The following is a 26,778-nucleotide window of genomic DNA, read 5'->3' as shown; positions in this document are numbered from 1 at the left end:
CATACATCGAACCATGGCACTGAAGGAAGGCACTGCAGCCAACTCTCATGAATATTATCACAAACTCTGGTGGTAGATATGGATATAGATGCCTGTATGTGAACCATCTTGGTTGCTTCAAATCAAAGTGGCCCATTTCGCAATTTACATTTGATTCACATTTCTAGCACTGTGATCATCACTTCGACCAGTGTCAGTATTCCATGTCTTCTAAAACGAAGTATTGTTATTTTTAGTATTCCATGTCATTGTGAGGGTGTGTACAAACTGGTGCAGACTGCAGAACAACGCAAACGCACATCTACACCAGCGCCACACCTAAGAAAGTGAGAGGGGTGGTCAAAACCATTTCAGTGGTTGGCCAGTGTAGAGTCGTTCAGAATTTATCTAGCTTGCCCCTTGATAGGAAAGATCACCAAGCATTTGACATAATTGTGAGAATAATAAGATTTATGATCAGTGTCTAATATTTGATTTGAACTGTATGAGGTAACGTTCATTTAATTTGTTTATACAGACTCATTTTTAATTTAAACTATGACATAACCATCTACATGTGCATAAAATATTTATAAAAGCTTGGAGTACCACGTCCCTTGGCAGTATAAGAAAAAGACTGCGTTTTCAAATGTCTTTGGATTATAAAGAATTTGTTGCATTTTACTCCTCACCACATCAACACAATTATAGGTATTAGAGGGCAGGTGTGGTACCTTTGGCTCACTGCAGTAATATCATGTATCAATGGCAAGGTTCTTTCCCTCTCAGTACTTACATCTATGGCGTGAGGCATACAGTGTGTCCAGGAAGCCAAGGTTGGCTTACAGGAATGTGTAATGGTAAAGTCCACAAGTGCATGAAATATTGATTTACACTCGGAGCCTACAGGTTTTTCTGCTGCGTTCTCAAACATAGCAGCCTCAAGAATGTAGTCAAACAGAGCATGAGCGTGTGTGATTGTCTGTGTATATGCTAGGGAGGGTTTTGATGTTGAGAGTGAGACTGTGTGCAGATGTGCATACATGTTACAGTGGATGTATCTTCTGATGGATGCATGTGTACTAATTTGCATGCACCTACACATACACATAGAAAACTGTGGTTAGTGAGTGAGACTGAGAGATTATAAAGCGTAAGAGCCTTGATGTTTTGTGCAGGAACTTGTCTGCAGAAGAGAAAGCCAAGAGGTTGATTCGAGCAGCTCAGGAGGGGACAGTGGAGGAGCTGCAGGAACTGCTGGCTGTGGGGGCGGATGTGGGGGCGAGGGACAAGAATGTGTTGAGGCAGACTGCTCTGCACTATGCAGCTGCCAAAGGACATGTGGAGGTGGTGAAGTGCCTGTTGGAGGGTGGAGCAGAGGTGGACTCCAGAGACACATGGCAGGAGACACCTCTGCACAAGGCTGCATACAACGGCCATACAGCTGTGGTGCAGTTGCTCGTGGCGTCCAGTGCTGACCCAAATGCCAGCAATTGTTGTGGGTGTATGCCGCTGCACTTTGCAGCAGATCGTGGCCACACAGAGACCACAGCTGCACTGCTGGAAGCGGGAGCCGACAGGCTGGCGAGCGATAAGGATGGGAACACTCCCAAATACTTCGCTGAGCGTAAAAACCACCATCAACTTGTACAGATGCTAACATAAAACTGCTAGTTATATGAACGTCTGTGAATAAAACAAAGCTTTCTACAGGATATTGTTTCTTAAGTAAAGACAAAAAATTACTCCTATTGTTATTCATTTGTACCCATCATTACGCAGTACATGTAACCTCGGCACATAAACAATTGTAACAATGGGAATGCACATAATTTAATATAATTAACTTTTCTTTTGAGAAAACAGACTGAAAAAATCTTTAGAACACCATTAGGAAACTGAACAATAGAGAAATACTACCGATAAACACCAGTTCTCTGTTTCAAACGAGAGTTTCTACTGCATAAAAAGTGTTTAAACAACGGAGAGGAGTTCAGCCATGTGATGTCTTCGACAACCACCAGTATTTCAACAGGTGATCACCCAAACATTTTCAAGGCATAAATGGCGAAATATCAAGGGTTGTAAAAGGTGACATCCATCTGCATTCCTGTAAGTTGTTTAAATCAGTCGTCTACCTCATTTGATTTCTGTAAAGTATTTGGTTAGAATCATGTATGTTAAACTATTGTAAACTACACCATACCCAGATAACTGCTATATATGGAGTGTGATGAAAATGCATCTTCAAATCTATGTATGTAATGAATATATAATTTTGTTTATAGTAAAAATATCCACAAGTGTAGACACTATTTATCAACAAATGATATGCCATCTGACACACAAAGTTACCTACATGTTTAGCTCAAGACATAATGTTAAACAAAGTAGAAATTTGTTATAAACAAGAGCACTTGGTACAATGGTGGTATGCCAAGACAGCCCACCACATTTACATGAAAATATTAGTCTCTGCATAAATAGTTTATAACATTATTTTATTATTTACATGTGGTGGTATAAAATTCTTGTAATGTTGTTGAGTGTCATTTGACTAAATCAGTAATGCACATACATGAAGAATGAAGTTGTGAACTTTACTAGCATCCAGCATTTGTAACTGAAAAATGATGTACAAAACAAAAGGTTCCAGCTATGTATAAAATTAATCTGTATAATAATGTGATGAAAATGCATCATAAAGATGTATCCTATTTCTTTAATATGAAATATTTAAAAAATCGTAAATTTACAATCATGGTCTAGGGCTTAAAACTCTGCATGACCAAAATAGCAGTCAGATGACAAAGTTGTGGAGGAAGAAAGCAGTAGATGATTAAAGAAATTTTGTCAGTGTCTTCAGTCTGGGTGAAAGTTAAGCGGCCAAAGAGTCACTAATGTTTACAATTCTGGAGATGAGTTTTATTCTAGTATGAAAAATTTTGTAGTTCTTTATCTCAGAATGTTATTAGTAGACTGTATGGACTAGTTAAATGTATCCATTTGGTTAGTGTACTGGAAAGTGACACTGCATAAGGCAGATGTTGCCAGGGTAGGATTTAATTTTTTGCTAGCACTGCTATACTTTAATCATATGTAATACAAACAGTAGCACCTGTGATATTGCAAGCTGTGACAGAATGGGGCAATGTGACAAAACCCTTTTCAGAACTTTGAAACTCTACCTGCAGAATTTTGGGTTAGTCAAGCCATCTTCAGTGGAATTTGTACCAATGACCCATTTCTTTCACCGAAAATAGTTGAAGTGACCAGAAGCAGTAATTGTCAGAAATGAAATGTAGCGCATGGAATAAATAAAATTCCTATGCTCACATTATTCTCGTGTAAACTTGTTGTCACCATCTACAACCTTCCAAAGAATATAAGTTGTACTTAGAGTATGACAGATATCATTAACTGTGAATGCGACAAGAGAAAAACACACATTTCCCAACAGTGCTCACGAATTGGTAAGGTGGTGACTGAAATCGCGAGAGTGCAAGAAATCTTTACTTTACCCCATATATCAACTAATTCTAGTTAGCAGTGTAAGTCTAATAATTAATGTTAGATTAATTAATATAAATGTACAGGGATAGGCAAAATAATGTGAACAGTGATAGCAATGGGATGGTTGTGTTTGACAGCCAACAACGCAGGTAAGGTATGCGTCATGCTGGACTGAGCATGTTCAGTACGGACTAGGCATCAGTGCAGGTTGTTTAAGAGTTGCGCACACTTTGTATCTGCATTCCCTCGGTGGCCAAACTTCCCCGAATGGGGGACTCCCGGCCTACAATACCATACGCTCATTTCCATTTTCCATTTGCATTTTTATTCAGAGGCAGAAGTCTACATGCAATGAAAGACCTAACAGAGTTCCAAAGACGGCAGATTGTGGAGGCCTTATTAGTTGGAGCGTCAAAAACCAAGACAGCCAACTAATTGACTGTTTCAAGTAGAGATGGGGGATCCACTCCTGAACTGATTCATAGAGTTGAATCTTTCAAAGGAGTGAACAATCAATAATTCAGAAAAAAAGAACGGTAGCTCCAAACGTTTCCCACAGCAGAGAGAGAGACGGAGCATATCAGCAGGGCCTCTGCTTGTCAGAGCACACCACACAACACAGCCAGCGCCGGCCTCTGCCCTGCTTCTGCCTTGGCTGCCTGCATTGTGTAGTGCCCCATTGGATTTTGTGTTTCACATATGCCGTGCCATCTCTGTGCTTCCTCTGCCGCGTGCAGCGTCTGGCGCAGCTGAACTTAGCTTCGCACTCCGTCGGCGATCGTTTCAGTTGCACGTCCTGCCCTCTGGGCAGTTGATGCGAGCAACAGGACAGAGAGCCTCCTGGCGGAGCACATAAGAACTACTTGCAACAACCTGCTCGCAAGAGAACGGACGATTTGTCTCGGAGCGGGTGACTGGTGACCGTTCACCGCTCCCCCCACCCTCAGAACTCGCCCGCTCAACGCTCACCCCACCATTCTCGACTCTAGCCAGAGCGTTGAGCAAAGCAACTCAAGTGTCACTCTGGTCTCTGCGGCCTTAGCTCACGCAGTAATACAGCTCGCGGCTCGACCTGCTTGACTCAGCGCCTCTGCATCGGAGTTCGTCTCTGCTGGATATTGTTCTTCGTAGTAATACCGCTATGTATATTACGTTATTATGTTATGTATACATCATTTGTTTTTATTTTATTTTTATTTGTTTAAACTGATCAGATTAGGTTTCTGACGACTCCTCTTACTATAGGATTTTTATTATGGACACTCGAATTTACGCTTTAATTACGAGCGAACCAATAAATGTATCGCAAAATGTGATACACCAATATTTTCCTTGTTTTATTCTGCGTAAGGCTATATGCAGCACTTTAGTCTTACAGTCAAATTTATATATATTTTTTTCTTATTCCGATACGGATTTTGCGATTTTAGGAGTCTTCGGAAGGAAACGTTCACTTTAAAAATATATGGCTTGCGATGTATTTGTACGAGGTTAATGAAATTTTAATACATTATAGCCAAATATATTGTTAATGTAAATCTAAAGTTACAACATTTTCCGATCACCCAAAAAACCATGACAGTGCAAAATAAATCAACAATCAAAAACGTTGTCATATCGTGGAAATTTCAATAAACAATACAAAATTCTTACTCATTATCTGTGTTACTTCAAAATAGGATCAAATAAGATCAAAATACAGGTATAGCACTGGAATAAACCAAGTTTAAAGGGCAATGTCCCTTCCATTTCTTTTCTATTGTGAATGAAAAAGAGCTAGTTCATTTCAGGGAGTGAATAGTTCTGATCCGATCTCTGAAAAGAACAGTTTTGCCCATCTCTAGTTTCAAGTCGTAACAGCCTACACAAATCACATAAAGACATCATCGTGTAAATGTAATAGTGGGCTCAAATCAGAAATAAATGATAGAAATCGTTGTATGTGAACACACTTTGTGTCAAAACAACATAAAACTACAGTGGCTAAAGTGGCCGCAGAGCTCAATAGCCATCGTAGAGACCCCATATGCATTGACACTGTCCGCCAAGAACTTCATAAAGCGAATATTCTTGGATGACTTGCTGTACAGAAAGAAGCGTAAATCATGGTGACAGGAGCATACATCCTGGATGACCGATCAGTGGAAACACATCAAATGGTCCGACAAGTCAATGTTTTTGTTATTTCCAACATTGGTCCGGATTTACATCTGGAGAATGCCGAAAGAAGACTACAATCCTGATTGCTTGATTCCAGCGGTTAAACATGAAGGTGGAAGTGTGATTATGTGGGCAGCCATATCATGGTATTCTGCTGGTCCCATTATTACTCTCAAAAGCCATCTTGCAGCCAACGATTATATGAACATTTTAGGAGATCAGCATCCCATGATTCAAATGTTGTTCCCCAACAATGATGCCATATTTTCAGACGACAATGCACCCATTCACACTGCAAGGACAGTACAATCGTGGCATGAGGATCATGCAACTGAACAGCAGCGTCTGCCCTGGCTAGCACAGTCCACGGACTTGCACATTATCGAACCCTTGTGGGCGGTATTGGAGCGCAGACACTAGAGCAGCTTTCCGCCTCCCTCATCACTATAGGAGTTACAAGAGGTTCTAATTGAAGATTGGTGTAACATACCATTGGAAACTATACAATCATTACATAACAGTATTCCAAGAAGAATCATAGCTGTATTACGGACAAATGTGGGTCCAACTGCTTATTAGTAAACCATTCCCAAGTAAGTACAAGTGTTCACATTATTTTGCCTATCCCGTGTAGATATCTTTATCAATGGAAACCATACGTTTTCTCTTGTTTTCATTGAGTGTTAAAAGTTCAATAAGTTCCGTTTTTTATTTTTTGTAAAATGTAAGCTATTTCACATCGATTCCCCTCAGGAGAGACAGCCTTAATGAAACACTGTCCGTGTGGGCGACGGGGTTGTGAGATCCAATGAAGTGGAAGGCTATGCTGGTGGTGGTGTAACTACCAGCAGGGCCTCCCAAGCCAGTAAGGTCTCCATAGAGGATCCAGATAAAGTGTGTGTCACAATGACCCATCTGGTGTCCTGTCCTGTCCTATCCTATTCTGTTCTGTCCCATCCTATACACTCCCTTCCTTTCCTTTCCCTTCCTGTGATTGTGTGGCAGCAGACATAGTCCTCTAATGCAGATAGCGAAAGATCCTTGGAAACCAGGACAACGTTGATGCACATAGGCCTTACGGTGAAGGGATGGATAGCGTTCTGTAGTCGTGGTGAAGACAAGCTATCTAAGGGGTAAGGCCCTGAAATAAAACCTTGGCAGGTGTCCAGGCCATGAGGTGGCAACCCCACCAGGACCCTCAGGGGGCTGTGGGCTGATAACCCATACCACCAAAAAACACATATCACAGAAAATAAAAGGAGAAACAGCCAGATGGATCTTAAGGATACGACCTTTGGCCTGAAAAGGAAAACCCGTATTGGTTTTTGGAATGTAAGGACTTTGAGAGAGGCAGGGAGGCTAAGACAGGTCGAAAAAGATACGGAGAACTATCGACTAGACATGTTGGGACTAAGTGAAATAAGGTGGCCAGAATCTGGGGAATTTCAAACACAGAATGGTGGAGTGTTGCTGTATGCAGGTCAGACAGGTGAGGATGCGATGCATAGGAATGGTGTAGGTCTCTTACTATCTAAAAGCAGTAAGAAGAGCTTACTGAAATGGAAACCAGCCTCAGAATGGATAATAACTGCACGCTTTAAAACAATTGTGTGATATGTCACTGTAATTCAATGCTATGCACCTACTGTAATAGCTAAAGAGAATTAAAAGATGCATTTTATACAGAGCTTAACGGAGTCCTTAGATAAACAAATTCTAGGGACATAAAAATTTTAATGGGTGACTTGAATGCAAAGGTTGGTTCAGAAAATGAAGGGCTTGAACATATCATGGGTGTGCATGGCGTGGGGATCAGGAATGCAAATGGTGAAACATGGCTGCACATGACCTAGTCATTGGAGGCAAATTGTTTCCACATCGTAACTGCTATAAGATAATGTGGGTTTCTCCAGACCATGTTACCGAAAATCAAATAGACCACATAGTCATAAGCCGCAAGTTCCGACACTCTCTGTTAGATGTCATAAACAGAAGAGGAGCAGATGTTGGAAGTGACCACCACCTAGTTTTGGCGGAATTCAGACTGAAAATAGTGGCAAATAGAACCAAGCTCAATCACAGGTGCAATAAGATTGATGTGGCAAGGTTAAAAGACCAACAGATCAAATAAACATATGCCCTTGAACTACAAAACAGATTCCAGATCCCCTCTGAAGAAAACTTTATGGAAGAGGGAATTGAAACATGTTGGCAAAAAATCAAAGACAGTTATTTAGATGTGGGAGAAAAAATCTTAGGATTTAAGGCACATCAAAGGAAGGAATGGACCTCTGATGCTACATGGAATGATATCAGCCACAGGAAAGAACAAAAACTTAAGTTAAATTTTTGTAAGACAAGAGCGCAGAAGAGCAAAGCGCATAAAGAATACATGGAGGCGAACAAAAAAGTTAAACTATGGCTAAGTCAAGATAAAAGAAAATGGATAGATGAGCAAGCAAAATTAGCAGAAGAGGCAGCAAGACAAGGAAATATGAAAGAGCTCTACAATATTACCAAACTGTTGTCAATGAAGAACTTCAGTCATGAAGGACCAGTTAAGAACAAGGATGGGGTGATGCTTACAACTCAACAGGCACAGCTACAAAGATGGGAGGAGCACTTCAAGGAACTGTTAAATTGTGAAGACAACCTAGAGGAACAGGTAAGAGATGTTCCAGAGGAAGTCGAAGAAGATGTAAATTGGCAGTGCCCCACAATGGACGAAATTAGGATTGCCTTGAAAACACTAAAAAATACAAAGGCTCCAGGACTAGACAATTTAGCACCAGAGCTCTTAAAAGCCGATATTGAAAGTACTGTTAAAATGCTCCATCCTTTGCTGAAGCATATTGGGCTTGAAGAGAAATCTCCAAAGGGGTGGAAAAATGGTTTGGTGGTAAAGCTCCCAAAAAAGGGAAATTTGTCAGACAGTAACAACTGGCGTGGTATTACATTGTTGTCAGTGCCCAGTAAGGTCCTCACCAGAATTATTTTAAACAGAATTAAAGAATCCCTTGAAAAGCGACTGCGAAAAGAACAGGCCGGTTTTAGGGCACAACGCAGTTAATCTAATTAACACTCTTAGGATCATTTTAGAGCAAAGCAAAGAATTCCAAGCAACCAAGTACCTGGCATTCATTGATTTTCAAAAGGCCTTCGATTCCGTGAAACATAAATTGCTCTGGCAGGTGTTGCGGAAGTATGGCATACCACAGAAGATCTTAAACATCATAAAAGATCTATATGATGGCTACAAATGCTGCGTACTCCACAATGGAAATATGACAGAGCCCATAAAAGTAACAACTGGAGTCCAGCAGGGTTTCATTTTGTTACGAACACTTTTTGTACTTGTTCTAGACTCTGTTATGAGAAAAGTCACAGCAGACAGGAGACGAGGAATCCAGTGGGGGATTCATGAACGTCTGGAGGATTTGGATTTTGCAGACAACATAGTTTTATTAGCTCAAAGGCTGACTGATACGCAAGCTAAATTAAACTTGCTCAAAGAAGCAGAGACTGCTGGCCTCAAGATAAATACAGGCAAAACAAAGGAAACGAGAGTAAATTCAGGGAACATGGAGGTGCCACTGTTAATAGGTGAGCAGTGGGAGGAGACTGTCAACTCATTCCTGTATCGGGGTAGTATAGTGACGGAAGATGGTGGAGCTGGAGATGACGTGAAAAACCGCATTAAAAAGGCAAATGCTACTTTCATACAATTGTATCCAATATGGAAAAATAGAAATATCACGTACAAAACAAAAATCCGTTTTTTTAATACAAATATGAAGGATTTTCTTCTGTACGTCAGTGAAAGCTGGAAAATGGATAAAAAGATAACATCCCAGTTACAAAGCTTCATAAATAGATGTCCTCGACGCATCATGAATATCTGGTGGCCAGAAAAAATATGTAATGAGGAGCTCTGGTGAATAACAAACCAGATACCTATAGAATACCAGATACAAGAGAAAAAGTGGGGTTGGTTGGGGCACACCTTGAGAAAACCAGATGGAGCCATCGAGAAAAAGCATTGGAATGGAACCCCCGGGGAACAAGGAAGAGAGGAAGAGCAAGGGGCACATGGAAGAGGACAGAGGAAGGGGAAGCAAAAAGAGTTGGCAAGACCTGGGCAGAACTGAGGCAAATGGCCAAAGACAGAGACGGATGGCGAGTTCTCCTGGATGCCCTATGCCCCCTTAGGGGCCAAAGGAGTTAAGTAAAGTCATTTCGCATCGATGCTACAAGGAGAAGCCGCAGAAGTGAGCCTTTCAGAGTTAACAATGTTCTTGTATCTCATCAGCCAGTTTCAAACCTTGATGACATGTTTTCATTGCAAACTAATTTATAACTTTTTTGGTGCAGATGGCCCTTATTTAGCATATGCAGGGGAAGTTTGGTATGTCTCTAGAATAGCACTGGGCGTTACATCAATGATATATCGTTTGTTCTGTACTTCTGTAAACACTACTTCTATGGTGACGAACTTCAGCATTACGTTAAGTGTCTGACCTGAAGATATCAGAGCTGTCATCGTCCAAATGAATAGTCATCTGTCTTCAGTGGTAATACGGGCACAGATTCTGGGAATTTGGTTAAATGAAAGAAATTCACAAGAAATCAACAAATTCAGAATTCTCGGAACAAATGCCTTCTCCCTGACAGATTGAAACTTCGTAACAGGCCTTGACTCAAACCTAGCACCTTTGCGTTTCGTAGGCAACTGCTCCACCGACTGAGTTATCCAATAGCCAAGCACAACTCACGAACCAACCTCACAGTTTTTCTTTCAGCAGTACCTCAGGCAGTATGGGTACGAAAGCCCACACGGGCAAACCAGAGCAGAAAATATAAATTTCACATGCTTTAACTATAGTATCTCGAATTAAACCATTTTCTTCATGCCAGCCAGCACGGATTTTGAAAACTTCGATCATATGAAACCTAGACCATGGTTTTTTTGCAGATGACACCAGAAGGCGATGGATCAAGGCACTCAACTAGATGCAGATGAATTTCCAAAATACACTCCTGGAAATTGAAATAAGAACACCGTGAATTCATTGTCCCAGGAAGGGGAAACTTTATTGACACATTCCTGGGGTCAGATACATCACATGATCACACTGACAGAACCACAGGCACATAGACACAGGCAACAGAGCATGCACAATGTCGGCACTAGTACAGTGTATATCCACCTTTCGCAGCAATGCAGGCTGCTATTCTCCCATGGAGACGATCGTAGAGATGCTGGATGTAGTTCTGTGGAACGGCTTGCTATGCCATTTCCACCTGGCGCCTCAGTTGGACCAGCGTTCGTGCTGGACGTGCAGACCGCGTGAGACGACGCTTCATCCAGTCCCAAACATGCTCAATGGGGGACAGATCCGGAGATCTTGCTGGCCAGGGTAGTTGACTTACACCTTCTAGAGCACGTTGGGTGGCACGGGATACATGCGGACGTGCATTGTCCTGTTGGAACAGCAAGTTCCCTTGCCGGTCTAGGAATGGTAGAACGATGGGTTCTATGACGGTTTGGATGTACCGTGCACTATTCAGTGTCCCCTCGACGATCACCAGTGGTGTACGGCCAGTGTAAGAGATCGCTCCCCACACCATGATGCCGGGTGTTGGCCCTGTGTGCCTCGGTCGTATGCAGTCCTGATTGTGGCGCTCACCTGCACGGCGCCAAACACGCATACGACCATCATTGGCACCAAGGCAGAAGCGACTCTCATCGCAGAAGACGACACGTCTCCATTCGTCCCTCCATTCACGCCTGTCGCGACACCACTGGAGGCGGGCTGCACGATGTTGGGGCGTGAGCGGAAGACGGCCTAACGGTGTGTGGGACCGTAGCCCAGCTTCATGGAGACGGTTGCGAATGGTCCTCGCCGATACCTCAGGAGCAACAGTGTCCGTAATTTGCTGGGAAGTGGCGGTGCGGTCCCCTACGGCACTGCATAGGATCCTACGGTCTTGGCGTGCATCCGTGCGTCGCTGCGGTCCGGTCCCAGGTCGACGGGCACGTGCACCTTCCACCGACCACTGGCGACAACATCGATGTACTGTGGAGACCTCACGCCCCACGTGTTGAGCAATTCGGCGGTACGTCCACCCGGCCTCCCGCATGCCCACTATACGCCCTCGGTCAAAGTCCGTCAGCTGCACATACGGTTCACGTCCACGCTGTCGCGGCATGCTACCAGTGTTAAAGACTGCGATGGAGCTCCGTATGCCACGGCAAACTGGCTGACACTGACGGCGGCGGTGCACAAATGCTGCGCAGCTAGCGCCATTCGACGGCCAACACCGCGGTTCCTGGTGTGTCCGCTGCGCCGTGCGTGTGATCATTGCTTGTACAGCCCTCTCGCAGTGTCCGGAGCAAGTATGGTGGGTCTGACACACCGGTGTCAATGTGTTCTTTTTTCCATTTCCAGGAGTGTAGTTTCACTCATTGCCACAGTAACTTTAATTATCAACAGTACAATTGTAAAGTATATTTAACCTCATGTCTGTGCTCTTTTGGCTTCAATAATCGAAGAACCAACAAAATTAGTAAAATTAGGCTTGTATAAACAGTGTGTCCATCTGCATAATTACAAAATTCTTATGAGCAGGTGGAAGTCAGTGTTGAGTAATTTGTGCTCATTGAAGTAGAAATTCTTGATTGTTTCTTCATTTATATTGGTGATTCTGCATGCTGCAAAAGGACAGTTGTTGCGTGGGTGTATGTACTGGTAAATGATACTATGAATCACGATGTTCTCTTCATGTCAATTTTCTAATGAATGGTAAATCTTTCGTGCTACACACTTCTCTCTTCACGTTATCCCAGCCACCCCAAAAGGGGATTGCAGCTATTTACCCTAACAGCTTTTCTGTCCGTATAGTAAGTAATATTTTTACCAAATTTTGATAAAATCAACCCATTGGTTTAAGAGAAAGTTTCTACCTGCAACTTTGCCCACATACGTAGAAGTTACGTGTATTTCACATACAGTTAAAGCATTTCACAAATATCTGAAAAAAAAAAAAACATTTCACCCGTATTTCTAGTGAATTTCGCCCTCCAGTTTCGTTTCCACGCAGCTTAATGTTTATAACATCATATGTCCTTGAAACTTCGTGGCAGATTAAAACTGTGTGCCGGACCGAGACTCGAACTTGGGACCTTTGCCTTTCGCGGGAAAGTGCTCAAGTTCACAGGAGAGCTTCTGTAAAGTTTGGAAGGTAGGAGACGAGGTATTGGCAGAAGTAAAGCTGTGAGGACGGGGCATGAGTCGCGCTTGGGTAGCACAGTTGGTAGAGCACTTGCATGCGAAAGGCAAAGGTCCCGAGTTCGAGTTTCGGTCCGGCACACAGTTTTAATCTGCCAGGAAGTTTCATATCAGCGCACACTCCGCTGCAGAGTGAAAATCTCATTCTGGAGTCATATGTCCTTAACTATATGTCATATAAGGATATAATTTTGCAGGTCTCTCCAGTGGTATATGTGGATACCGCCTGCGAAACATGTTGTGAATAGAGTTAAAAGTAGTGAAATAATAAATTAAATGGACATTGGATAGATATCAAAGGAATTGATATCAAAGTAATACAAACAAACTGCCTCATTTGTCGTTCCTTAGGTCATTGTCGCCTGTTCCCTCAAGTACGACCTTCATCTTTATATTATGCTAAGTGGGACAATCAACTACCAGATAGTGGGAGAAATATGCTGTGTATGTCTTCAAAGCCAATAGCAGTGTCAGAAGTGCTGTCATATGTTAAATGTGACATTAGAGTTTTTTTTATCCAATGATATATGCTCTAGTTTATCAGTCTGCTTTAATAGATGAAATGAGTTGTCACTTATCCCAAATTTTATTTCCATGCCTACCACATACCTCTGTAATGTGCGCACTGATAGAAAAATAAAACATTTTGACAAAACCTGTATGTCTGAGTGCTGTAATATAATAAATTAGGAGCAAACAGCTTATTTTCGTCTTTCCATCTTGCAACACGTTTCTCCTTCAGTGACATGCTAATCTGGCTTAACAACAAGTCAATGACATTAAAAAAATATATATATCGTGTTCCTATGGTCTTCAAAATTTGTTTGTCGTTCTTCACTTGATCCTTCTGATACAGTTTCTGTTGTTGTCGGTACTTAAAATGATAGGCAGTTTCCTTGCATCGTTATAGTTTTGCACAAAGTCTAGGAATCTGCACATTCTGACACTTGACGTGCTTTTGCAAGACACAGTTAACTGCACTTAATCTAACCACTTCATTGTCAAAGCAGGTCTCTGTCGACGATCCAGATAAACCTGGAACTGATATATGGAGAGCTGAACTGGCTGCTTCTGTGCCACAGAAGTGTGTTACAGCTTTAGATGGATTGCCGAACTTTCGTGGCAGTTTCCTCTTCCTCTTCATCGTCAGTTGAGGTGGTTTATTAGGGATGTCAAACAGTGTGAGTACTGCACTCCACACGAGTTTATTACTGTCTGCATTCGTGAACTGGTTTTGTTCGAATTGTAGCGAACAAAAAATATCATTATTATAAAGGTAAACAGGGTCTTTTTTCATAAGACCTTCTTGTCTGCTATTCACTAGTCATTTTCTGCTCCGAAAAGGAAACATTAATCATTACTACACATGTAGTTTGCAAGCGAATCCTGACGACACCTCTCACGGTCTTTAGAAAACCTAAAAAAAAGGTCAGATATGATATCTTTTTGTTCTTGCTGCAATTTATTGCGTTACAGACGCTCCTATTTGCAAAAAACCATTGTACAAGCCAAAATAAATAACTTCTATTCGCTTTGGCTTTCACGATCGCGCCGAACCCAACAGATTTACTTGCTAACCGATTGGCGCTTTGCTGGCGCAGTAGGCAAGAAATCTGAGACGAAGTGTCACGACTGTTATGTTAGACTGTGGTGATACATGTGAAGGCTGTCTCCAAAATGTGTTGCGAATACAATTATTAGTAATATGTAACACATTGAAAGGTCATGCCTGATGCGGTAGTTTTAGTGTGTGAACACCGAAAATATAGTTAATGGTGAACTTATTTCATTATTTTGTGGTGGCTGCGAGCGAGAACATGTCTTATAAAGATTTGAAACTATGTGTAAAGTTGGCCGAAACTCACCATGTGCTCCCATTCTCAAGTACTGTGTGAATATAGTCTAGCTATTAGCACATCATGAACTATGCTGCCACACCCATCCCTTTGAGAGGTATTTGGTTCTTTCTTACCACTACAATGATTCCTCCCAGACAGTAAGAAGTATGTGTATGAAGTGTGGTAGACATCTATTCAGTTGTTTAGGAGGAGTTGTGGATCATATATGATACATCCACTTTTATAATATGTATAGATTTATGTACTTAATATGGACAGATTACGGCCATCAGGACGTTTCTTCCATCTAACAAATGCGTTGTACATATTTTATATTACATATACATTCTAAGACAAAAAACCACGCGCCACGGAGGAGTTGTCCGAATGGGACGGAAATTGGGAAATGTGATGTACATGTACAGACAAACATATGATTACAGTTTCAGAAAACTTGGTTGGTTCAGTAAAGAGAAGGAGGTAGGTTCACAAACTGAGCGAGTAACTGCTGTTCAGCTTGGCTTTGATAGAGTTGTTGGATGTCCTCGTGGTATCGTGCCAAATTCTGCTCAGTTGGCACGTTAGATCGTCGTTCTTAATTGGGGAGAGATCTGGAGATCTTGCTGGCTGCATGAAGACAACCAGAACAATCTCTCGCCGTTTGCGGGCAGGCATCTTGCTGAAATGTAAGGCCAGGATTGCAACAAAACGATTCATTGAACAGCGTCGAGGTACTGCTGTGCTGTAAGAGTGCCTCGGATGACAACCAAAGGGGGTCCTACTATGAAAAGGAATGGCACCCCAGATTCCTGGTTATCGGGTCGTATGGCGGGCGACACTTAGACTGGTATCCCACCGCTGTCCTGGACGCCTCCAGACGCGTCTTCGATCTGGAATCTCATTAACTGGAGAAAAATTGTCCTTAGTGGTGCGTCCCAAGTGGAACTGAGCCCTGACGACCAGAGCAAACTTGTAGAAGGATATATATAAATGTGTTGTTGTTAAGTACTGTTGTACATAATTCACTAGTTCAGACGGTACTGAATGAAATGGATGTGGCCTGACACTGAACGTAATTAAGATGACTGAATAAATGATCAGTTCGCGATTTATGTTTGGTCTGTTCTGAGAAAGTAGATTATTTCTTGAGTTCTGTGAATTTTACCTTATATTTTGTTAGAATAGTAAGGTTTTGCACTCCACGTGGCGACTTATTAGTCCGAACATTTCTTTACGAATACATTTTCTGTGAATTACATTTCATTTTGAATAAAGACGTCCATACGTCAGACTTAAATTACGTTCCTGTAGCATCGAAAATATGCAACTGCGACCCCAAGTTCCTATATTCAAAATCCTTTGCTTGATGCTTTCTGTCACAGTTACGACAAAGATTTTGTTTCCACACCATGCAAAAGTACGAAAGTGATTTTTTTAATACGGCCAGTTCTGAGGGAGAGAGATGTAGGTAGGCTGCTCAAGCTAACAGCAGTGGGAAATGAAGATCTGTTTGGAAAAGAAAGACTGATTAGTGATGTGTCAGCACAGCATGGAATTCAACCTTTTACACGACGACACAAGCTCAGCACAATGGGCTGTGTGGTGGTAGAACTGGACCAGTGACATATCAGGCAATCACCATCGGCAGTTCCTCTGAACATTTATTTGGCACATTTAAACAAGACAAATAAAACCATCAACACATTTTTAAAGTTACCACACATATTTAAATTTCCATTTAGATAAGAGTAAGTTACTTCAAAATTTAAACATTCATAAACTACGGCACTTATGGCCTATTACACATTTAGTGCAATGACTTAAAAATTATTTACTCAAAAACTATGATCAACCTGAAGAACAATTTACTAAAATTTAACAAAAAAATGTAGTGTTTCGTTACTGCAGTGATTGGTGTTCCCAAAGTAATTCAGAGTGCACGCAACGACAAATCAGATACCTCGTGAGATTCAGCAAACTACGCCCAGAGGCGGACGCCCGCCCACTCAGCTGTTTCCGATACAGGCTCGGCATGGACCCCAAACTGGAGTAGCAACGGTCACGAATAGGCACGAAAAATCCCAGAACTAGCTGGTATCTACAACGGACTGACATCGGCCTTAAGTAACTAGAAACACAATTCATTACAGCACATCATCTGTGGAATTAATCAACCTATTAATGAACATCAGCTAAGCAGTACAAATCTTTTATCTTATGTGCGTAAGGCCAATTATACATTAAGCCGCGAGCGTACTAGATACACGGCCAGCACGCGCGACAAAGGGGGCGGAAAATACACAACAGCACAAGCAGGTCACAACCCAGGACCCCGCACCCGGTATACCGAGCCCCCCCCCCCCCCCCTCAACGACGCGAAACACCGACTTACAGCAAATAGCCACACATAAATTTGTGATTAAATCAGAATTAATTACAATATCCACATATTGTCATTGAAGGAATTCTTGTACTTTCACTAATAGAATCAGTTTCAAACTATTTAAACAAACAATAACCATTGGCCTCTCAGTAACTTTAAAGAATTTATTAAACAACTCATTTAGACAAACAATCCTGTTGGAAGAACATCCGCAACTGACCATTATAGCAGAGGTTGAAAATACCGCTTCTGTTGTGAAGTACTTTGGGGACTTATGACCTAAGATGTTGAGTCCCATAGTGCTCAGAGCCATTTGAACCATTTGTAAAGTACTTTATTTTCACACGTCCGGTTTCGGGCTGTTATAAGCCCATCGTCAGGTGTCGTAGCTGTGCTGTGGTCCCAGAGCGTCGCGTATACCAGGCGCGGTGTGCTGCCTATGAGCGCAAAACAGGGACTCCCGAAGTCAACTGTACAGAACCAAACAGTCGATTCCAGCCACAATTTACAGCACAAGCAAGGCCCTCACCCTCTTGCTTGTTCGACGAAGCCAGCCGCCACAGATCCCGCTGCCAGGAGATGTGCAGGAAGCGAAATACACCAACGGCTTCCCAGTAACGTGACTGCTTCCACGCCGGGGTATTTGCTACGGCGCCGTCACCCGGGTAAACAGCCCGTTTTAGATGTGCTCTTCCTGCTGCCTCGGACGGCACCTGCACTGTCCGCCAGACATAGCAAACGACGTTACTGCTAGGCGTACCAAAGCAAAATTCCACGCTAGCTGCTGGAGCTAACCGCTCGCTCCCCGATCGGCCCGGTACGTGGCGCCACCGCGCGCTCTGCGCACACCCCGGAAAGATGACCCATACCGGCGGCGGGAATACCGCTGATCGAGCCGCACGGCTGAAATAGTACTAGCAGTCCATACGAAGGGGTACACAGACAGTATTGATGTTTCGGTAGATATTTTGTTAACTATCGTCTGACTTTGCAGTTGTTATTCAGTTCTTCGATATGATGACAGAGATCATTCCAAAGTCAGGCTCCTGTTACTGAAAAGATCTTAGAGAAAATGGCTGTGTTATGGAGTGGGGCAGATAGGATTTTGCTCTGATGGGAAATAGTGTTTAAAGTGTTGTTCAGACATGAGCACTGAGGTCGAGGAGAGATATGAGGGACAGATTACATTGATAAGACAGCTGACGAGGCAGTACCGGAACCTCTGTGCTGGTATGTGCACAGCCAGAATAGCTGTGCGTAAGATCGTGGAATATTACCACAGATTCAAACAAGATATATCGGATGCAGGCGTTCATCAGGAATTCCAGGCGCTGTGAGCTTTCCTGAGAAAGGCCTTGCAGGATAACACCTCTGTAATCGACTACTGGAAGTGTAAGCGTTGGTACAGATTTATTTTTCGGATCAATACAAGTTTGTGAGTCATTGTATATTTTAATAGATGAATTCCTGGCAATAAATGCACAACATTGCTGTCTGTTCCTCTGTCAGTAAAAGAAGGCCTGCAGTTGGACTTACACAAGGATCTGGCTGTCTTCGCTTGTAGGCAGCAATGGACAACACACAGTATCGTAGTGAAATTAGTGTTTTGTGTAATGAGAGTGCAGTGAATAATAAGGGAGAAACATGGGTTTCACTTAAATCCAACATCACAAACCTACGATCTAACCAAAATACTTGTCATGTTTACAGTTGAGTATTTTATATGTATTTTTAATTATTTATAAGGCTTCATATGTGTGTAGATATTATCGTAAATAATAATAATGGTGACTAATGCATACCACAGTATTATTACACGTTTTCGCACAAGAGATAGGCATGATCAGAAAATAATATACAGTTGGTTGTTTGGTGCTACTTTGTGTCAAATGCTGCAAGCTAATATGACATAAAGTGTGGGTGTGCAATATTGCGACCATGTGTGTGCAATGTGTAAATTAAAGAGCTGGAGGTTGGTGGGCACGAAAGTGCTGACGACAGCTGACTCACTGAAGCGAGTATGAGAGGAGAGGGGGGGGGGATGTGTCCTGAAGACCAGTGGGCAGCTGGATGAAAGCCATCTGGAATTACCACAGCAGCAAGGGTATTATGCGTCACCATGTGGTTATGGATGCTAATCAGTATGACAAGTTACTGTGCCAAAACTAAAGCTTCAGATATTCACCAAAAAGAATAGAATCACTACTAGACAAGCTACAGAAAATCTGATGACATGTTGAAATCGCAATAAAGAGACAAATTCAATAAAGTTATCACCATATTTCTGCGACAAATAGTAATAACGTTACTGGCATTTGTACGTGAAATGGTTTATAACTATAATAAAAGCTACAAGTGCTGTACATTTGCTTACTGACACATCATTTGATTGGTCTTGAAGTAAACTATAAAATAAGTATATTGATCTTAGTACAGAACGAACAAACTGTTACCAAAAAATTATTTAATATTTAATAACTGAGCATAAATACACGGGCTTCCCCCATGAACCATGGACCTTGCCGTTGGTGGGGAGGCTTGCGTGCCTCAGCGATACAGATGGCCGTACCGTAAGTGCAACCACAACGGAGGGGTATCTGTTGAGAGGCCAGACAAACATGTGGTTCCTGAAGAGGGGCAGCAGCCTTTTCAGTAGTTGCAGGGGCAACAGTCTGGATGATTGACTGATCTGGCCTTGTAACATTAACCAAAACGGCCTTGCTGTGCTGGTACTGCGAACGGCTGAAAGCAAGGGGAAACTACAGCCGTAATTTTTCCCGAGGACATGCAGCTTTCCTGTATGATTAAATGATGATGGCGTCCTCTTGGGTAAAATATTCCGGAGGTAAAATAGTCCCCCATTCGGATCTCCGGGCGGGGACTACTCAAGAGGACGTCGTTATCAGGAGAAAGAAAACTGGCATTCTACGGATCGGAGCGTGGAATGTCAGATCCCTTAATCGGGCAGGTAGGTTAGAAAATTTAAAAAGGGAAATGGATAGGTTAAAGTTAGATATAGTGGGAATTAGTGAAGTTCGGTGGCAGGAGGAACAAGACTTTTGGTCAGGTGATTACAGGGTTATAAATGCAAAATCAAATAGGGGTAATGCAGGAGTAGGTTTAATAATGAATAAAAAAATAGGAGTGCGGGTTAGCTACTACAAACAGCATAGTGAACGCATTATTGTGGCCAAGATAGACACAAAGCCCATGCCTACTACAGTAGTACAAGTTTATATGCCAACTAGCTCTGCAGATGATGAAGAAATTGATGAAATGTATGACGAGATAAAAGAAATTATTCAGGTAGTGAAGGGAGACGAAAATTTAATAGTCATGGGTGACTGGAATTCGTCAGTAGGAAAAGGGAGAGAAGGAAACATAGTAGGTGAATATGGATTGGGGGGAAGAAATGAAAGAGGAAGCCGCCTTGTAGAATTTTGCACAGAGCATAACTTAATCATAGCTAACACATGGTTCAAGAATCATGAAAGAAGGTTGTATACCTGGAAGAATCCTGGAGATACTAATAGGTATCAAATAGATTATATAATGTTAAGACAGAGATTTAGGAACCAGGTTTTAAATTGTAAGACATTTCCGGGGGCAGATGTGGATTCTGACCACAATCTATTGGTTATGAACTGCAGATTGAAACTGAAGAAATTGCAAAAAGGTGGGAATTTAAGGAGATGGGACCTGGATAAACTGAAAGAACCAGAGGTATTAGAGAGTTTCAGGGAGAGCATAAGGGAACAAATGGCAGGAATGGGGGAAAGAAATACAGTAGAAGAAGAATGGGTAGCTCTGAGGGATGCAGTAGTGAAGGCAGCAGAGGATCAAGTAGGTAAAAAGACGAGGGCTAATAGAAATCCTTGGGTAACAGAAGAAATATTGAATTTAATTGATGAAAGGAGAAAATATAAAAATGCAGTAAATGAAGCAGGCAAAAGGGAATACAAACGTCTCAAAAATGAGATCGACAGAAAGTGCAAAATGGCTAAGCAGGGATGTCTAGAGGACAAATGTAAGGATGTAGAGGCTTGTCTCACTAGGGGTAAGATAGATACTGCCTACAGGAAAATTAAAGAGACCTTTGGAGAGAAGAAAACCACTTGTATGAATATCAAGAGCTCAGATGGCAACCCAGTTCTAAGCAAAGAAGGGAAGGCAGAAAGGTGGAAGGAGTATATAGAGGGTTTATACAAGGGCGATGTACTTGAGGACAATATTATGGAAATGGAAGAGGATGTAAATGAAGATGAAATGGGAGATAAGATACTGCGTGAAGAGTTTGACAGAGCACTGAAAGACCTGAGTCGAAACAAGGCCCAGGGAGTAGACAACATTCCATTACAACTACTGATGGCCTTGGGAGAGCCAGTCCTGACAAAACTCTACCATCTGGTGAGCAAAATGTATGAGACAGGCGAAATACCCTCAGACTTCAAGAAGAATATAATAATTCCAATACCAAAGAAAGCAGGTGTTGACAGATGTGAAAATTACCGAACTATCAGTTTAATAAGTCACAGCTGCAAAATACTAACACGAATTCTTTACAGACGAATGGAAAAACTGGTAGAAGCGGATCTCGGGGAAGATCAGTTTGGATTCCGTAGAAATGTTGGAACACGTGAGGCAATACTAACCTTACGACTTATCTTAGAAGAAAGATTAAGAAAAGGCAAACCTACGTTTCTAGCATTTGTAGACTTAGAGAAAGCTTTTGACAACGTTAACTGGAATACTCTCTTTCAAATTCTGAAGGTGGCAGGGGTAAAATACAGGGAGCGAAAGGCTATTTACAATTTGTACAGAAACCAGATGGCAGTTATAAGAGTCGAGGGGCATGAAAGGGAAGCAGTGGTTGGGAAAGGAGTGAGACAGGGTTGTAGCCTCTCCCCGATGTTATTCAATATGTATATTGAGCAAGCAGTAAAGGAAACAAAAGAAAAATTCGGAGTAGGTATTAAAATTCACGGAGAAGAAGTAAAAACTTTGAGGTTCGCCGATGACATCGTAATTCTGTCAGAGACAGCAAAGGACTTGGAAGAGCAGTTGAACGGAATGGACAGTGTCTTGAAAGGAGGATATAAGATGAACATCAACAAAAGCAAAACGAGGATAATGGAATGTAGTCAAATTAAATCGGGTGATGCTGAGGGGATTAGATTAGGAAATGAGAGACTTAAAGTAGTAAAGGAGTTTTGCTATTTAGGGAGTAAAATAACTGATGATGGTCGAAGTAGAGAGGATATAAAATGTAGACTGGCAATGGCAAGGAAATCGTTTCTGAAGAAGAGAAATTTGTTAACATCGAGTATAGATTTAAGTATCAGGAAGTCGTTTCTGAAAGTATTTGTATGGAGTGTAGCCATGTATGGAAGTGAAACATGGACGATAACCAGTTTGGACAAGAAGAGAATAGAAGCTTTCGAAATGTGGTGCTACAGAAGAATGCTGAAGATAAGGTGGGTAGATCACGTAACTAATGAGGAGGTATTGAATAGGATTGGGGAGAAGAGAAGTTTGTGGCACAACTTGACTAGAAGAAGGGATCGATTGGTAGGACATGTTTTGAGGCATCAAGGGATCACAAATTTAGCATTGGAGGGCAGCGTGGAGGGTAAAAATCGTAGAGGGAGACCAAGAGATGAATACACTAAGCAGATTCAGAAGGATGTAGGTTGCAGTAGGTACTGTGAGATGAAGAAGCTGGCACAGGATAGAGTAGCATGGAGAGCTGCATCAAACCAGTCTCAGGACTGAAGACCACAACAACAACAAATACACGGTAGAGTAACTTCAGCATGAAAGATTTATACCACTTTTTCAATTTTTTTATATTTAATAGCTGCTTGGGTATGGTTCTCAGTAAGACAGAGTGAACAGAGAGGTGCACTTGTTAAAGAGTGTTCAGTGACATGTAGATTCTGATGTGTACCTACTTGTGAATGTTAGTTATTTTCTAGTGTGTCAGTTTGCGATGTGGAGAAGAACATTTAAACAGTGTGTGCCAGAATGGCGAACAGGAAGTGAAACCCAGATGCAGTGAACTGGATACTTCATATGAATTTGGATGAGATTATGTGGCATTAGGGATTTATTCAGTTAGTAATTTTGACACATTAGTCATTGCCTCCCGGCGCTCTGCTTGCTCTGCTGGGTCAGTTCATATTTCATTTGTTCCACCGTGTACAATATTAGCCTGCATAAGGCCGTCATTCAGAGAAATTTGTATTCGATATGAATAAACTGATAGTCCACTACAGTCTGTGGTTAGGCTACTTCAGTATCCTGGGGATCTCCTTTATTTAATAATTTTCGCTTACTTACGTGCGTTTGTATACTGTTCAGCGAGTGTTCGTTAGGCTGGGTATGTGACTATTAGATGCATTCATAACGACACAGTCAACAGTGTGCAACCATACCCTTATGTATGCAGCCGATCTAATCATATTTAAGGCGGTGTACCAGCCACTGCTGTTTAAGGAGCAACAAATTGATTTCAACTGACGGTTGCTCTTACAATGTTTGTGTTACCTTAACCTCCAAGAGACGTTGCAAGGAGACTTATCAAAGATAGAAGTATCTCTATCATTGATTTAAAAAAGTATAACATTGTGCTCCTCAAAACGTGGAATACCTTAGTTTGTCTTTCTTGTGTCTCCAGATCTTCCTATTTATAATGGTGGATCACATTTGTCTGATCGTTTGCCTAATTTCAGAGACGAGGAATACTTTATCCTTTTATATTTCCTGGGTTCTTGATGGAGTTACAGAGGGTAAAACTGAAAGGGAAGACAAATATTGGAAAACATCGAACAAATAATTGAGGGCGTTCAGTGAAAATGCTTCTCTGAGATGAAGAGTTCGGTACAACAGGGGAGCTCGAGGCTGACCGTAACAAACGGGTAGAAGTTGTAATGATTGGAAAAGGAAGTTACTTTAGAGTGACATGTCCTGTGACTACATCAGAGAACACGCTGGAAATGTCACCTATGGTTCTTAATGACAGCGTAACGCCGGCTTGCTGCAGCGGAACAGAATAGGAGCAACACTCTTTTGTAAGCAGTCCAACCTGTCTCACGGATCTGTCAATTAAAGATGACTCGAAAAAAATCAAAATAGCCACCAATCACATAACATGTAACTATGTGGTCATTGTGTGACGTCATAGTAACTGCTGATAGTTGTAGAAGTACCCAGGGTCAGTGGGGATGGAGAGAGAGAGAGAGAGAGAGAGAAGGGTGGGGGTGGGGGAGGGTTGACTCATGGTTTCATTTAATAGAAGTGATTGAGCTGCATATTATTAAACATTGAGCAAGTCGATAACAAGCCAACTTCATTGCATCAGAAGCAATACTTTGTCCCCCACCACCAGCTCAGTATTTATTGTCATACGAGCCTTCCCCGTCACATTTCTTCTATCTCTTTCTCCTCCTCCTCCTCCTTCCCCTCCTCCTGCTCCTTCTGCAGATATACACTGGTATCCAAAATTAAAGCAACAAACGGAAATCGTACAAGGTTGCACTTATTTTGCAACAAAACAATATAAACAGGTGACAATAAAGTAGAAACAATGTAAAGAGTACACAACATGAAGAACTGCAATATTCATAACGGCAAACAAAAATGTTCTTCCTTTTTTTCAGCTAAAAGCATTTGCACACACATTCCAACAACTGTTTAAGTACAGACCTGACAACGACTGGGCATGCTGTGAATGACGTCATCAATCTCATGTTAAGCAACAATGGCCATTCATCCTGCAGAGCTATTCGCAGGTGTTGGAGAGTGGTTGCGGATACTGATGTGATGCAACCATTCCCCTGGTGCATTCCAGGCATGCTCTATGGAATTCAAATTGGGAGAGCTAGCAGACCACGCCATTCGTGCAATATATTCCGTTTCCGAGAAAACATCAACCACCCATGCCCTACGAGGTCGAGCATTATCGTCCTTCAGTATGAAATGTGGGCTCACAGCACTTCGCAACAACCGCACATGAGGTCCCAAGATCTCGCCACAATACCTGACAGTACTTAAACCTTGCCGATTCACCTGTACAATTCACGAAGAGGTTTCCGAGTGATCAACATAATCTCTGCCCACACCATTAGGGATCTTCCTCGATATCGCTCTCTTTCCACAAGTTTTGGGTCCCGAAATCGTGTTCCACATTCAGTCCAGATGCGAATCTTCTTCAGACCACATCGGGACTAATCTGTCAAAAGAACATTGGCCACTGCTCGACCGTCCAGGTCGCGTGTTAACGACACCACTGTAGACGTTCTGTAAGTAGGCTGTTTATGTTTTCTTATTGGCAACATTACGTAGCGCTCTGTATGAAAATCACTGTCTGTGCTGTGTGCAGTCTGTGGCTAGTTTGCATTGTTGTCTGCCATTGTAGTGTTGGGCAGCTGGATGTGAACAGCGCGTAGCGTTGCTCAGTTGGAGGTGAGCCGCCAGCAGTGGTGGATGTGGGGACAGAAATGGCGGAGTTTTGAAATTTGTATGACTGGATGTCATGAACTGCTATATACATTATGACTTTTGATGACTATTAAGGTAAATACATTGTTTGTTCTCTATTAAAATCTTTCATTTGCTAACTATGCCTATCAGTAGTTAGTGCCTTCTGTAGTTTGAATCTTTTATTTAGCTGGCAGTAGTGGCACTCGCTCTATTGCAGTAGTTCGAGTAACCAAGATTTTTGTGTGGTAAGTGATTTGTGAAACATATAGGTTAATGTTAGTCAGGGCCATTCTTTTGTAGGGATTTTTGAAAGTCAGATTGCGTTGCACTAAAAATATTGTATGTCAGTTTAAGCACAGTTGTGTATAATTTTTCTAAGGGGACAATTCATATGGCGACCCTGCCAGGATACTTCAATGGAATCTTCTGATTTTATTTCTTGTGGTTTGTGTAATTAGTGTAGCTATTGTTTATTGCTAGCGCGTAATTGTAGAGAGAATCTCTTTTGCAGTTGCAGTCTTTCATTGTTGTACAGTAAAACAGTTGTGGCATGGATGTAGATTTGCACCAAGTATTTCGCAGCTGCGCTTGCAATTAACTAGATATTATTTTCAGTGCTATGTTAATGTGATCTCTTATTTTTGCTCTTCAAATTGTGTTTTTCTGTGTTGTCGTGTGAAATATTGTGACAATAATGGCGTGTGAAAAACGTAATACTAGGCTCCAAAGTAAACTGAGAAATGACGGTGAAGACGAAAGTAGTATGTTAGCGCCACCATGTAATGAATTAACTAATGTTCAAAGTAGTAATTTGGTAATTGTGCATAGGGAAATGGAACGGGCTGCAAATAATGGTGTAGGCAGTGAAACAATTAGTGAACAGGGAAGCATTATCGATCGATCGGTCGGCAACAGCTCGCCTCAGGATTCCGAAATGACAGGACACAATCTTGCAAATACTGTAGATTCAGGTTTTGCGTCCTCACCGTTTTCTCAAATAAGTCAAGACACATTTTCTGCTTTTCAAAATGCGAATATTGCCGGTCAAATGCAGTGCCGAATAGCACTGAGGAACATGTTTCAGACACCAGTGCACTGTTATTACAGTTAATGCAACAAATGGGACAAAGGCTGC

General features: G+C 41.9%; 1 protein-coding gene across 3 annotated transcripts in view; it reads left to right on the top strand.

The window, feature by feature from the left end:
• The window catches only part of LOC126199010 (ankyrin-1-like), a 239,332-nt gene that overhangs the window by 74,620 nt on the left and 137,934 nt on the right, over positions 1 to 26,778 (top strand). For 2 of the 3 annotated variants that reach the window (XM_049935691.1, XM_049935690.1), the window contains exon 4: positions 1,158 to 3,319. The exons of the other annotated variant lie outside the window; for it this stretch is intronic. In XM_049935691.1, coding sequence (XP_049791648.1) covers positions 1,158 to 1,644 — 487 coding nt within the window. In that variant the 3' untranslated portion in view covers positions 1,645 to 3,319. Of the gene's footprint in view, positions 1 to 1,157; positions 3,320 to 26,778 lie in introns of those variants that run through there. 3 annotated transcript variants of the gene reach the window in all.

This window comes from Schistocerca nitens, chromosome 8 (genome assembly GCF_023898315.1).
Source record: "Schistocerca nitens isolate TAMUIC-IGC-003100 chromosome 8, iqSchNite1.1, whole genome shotgun sequence".
Taxonomy (NCBI): Eukaryota; Metazoa; Arthropoda; class Insecta; order Orthoptera; family Acrididae; genus Schistocerca; species Schistocerca nitens.
Note: the sequence above shows the minus strand (reverse complement) of the source record. Positions and strands in the feature narration are given on the sequence as shown.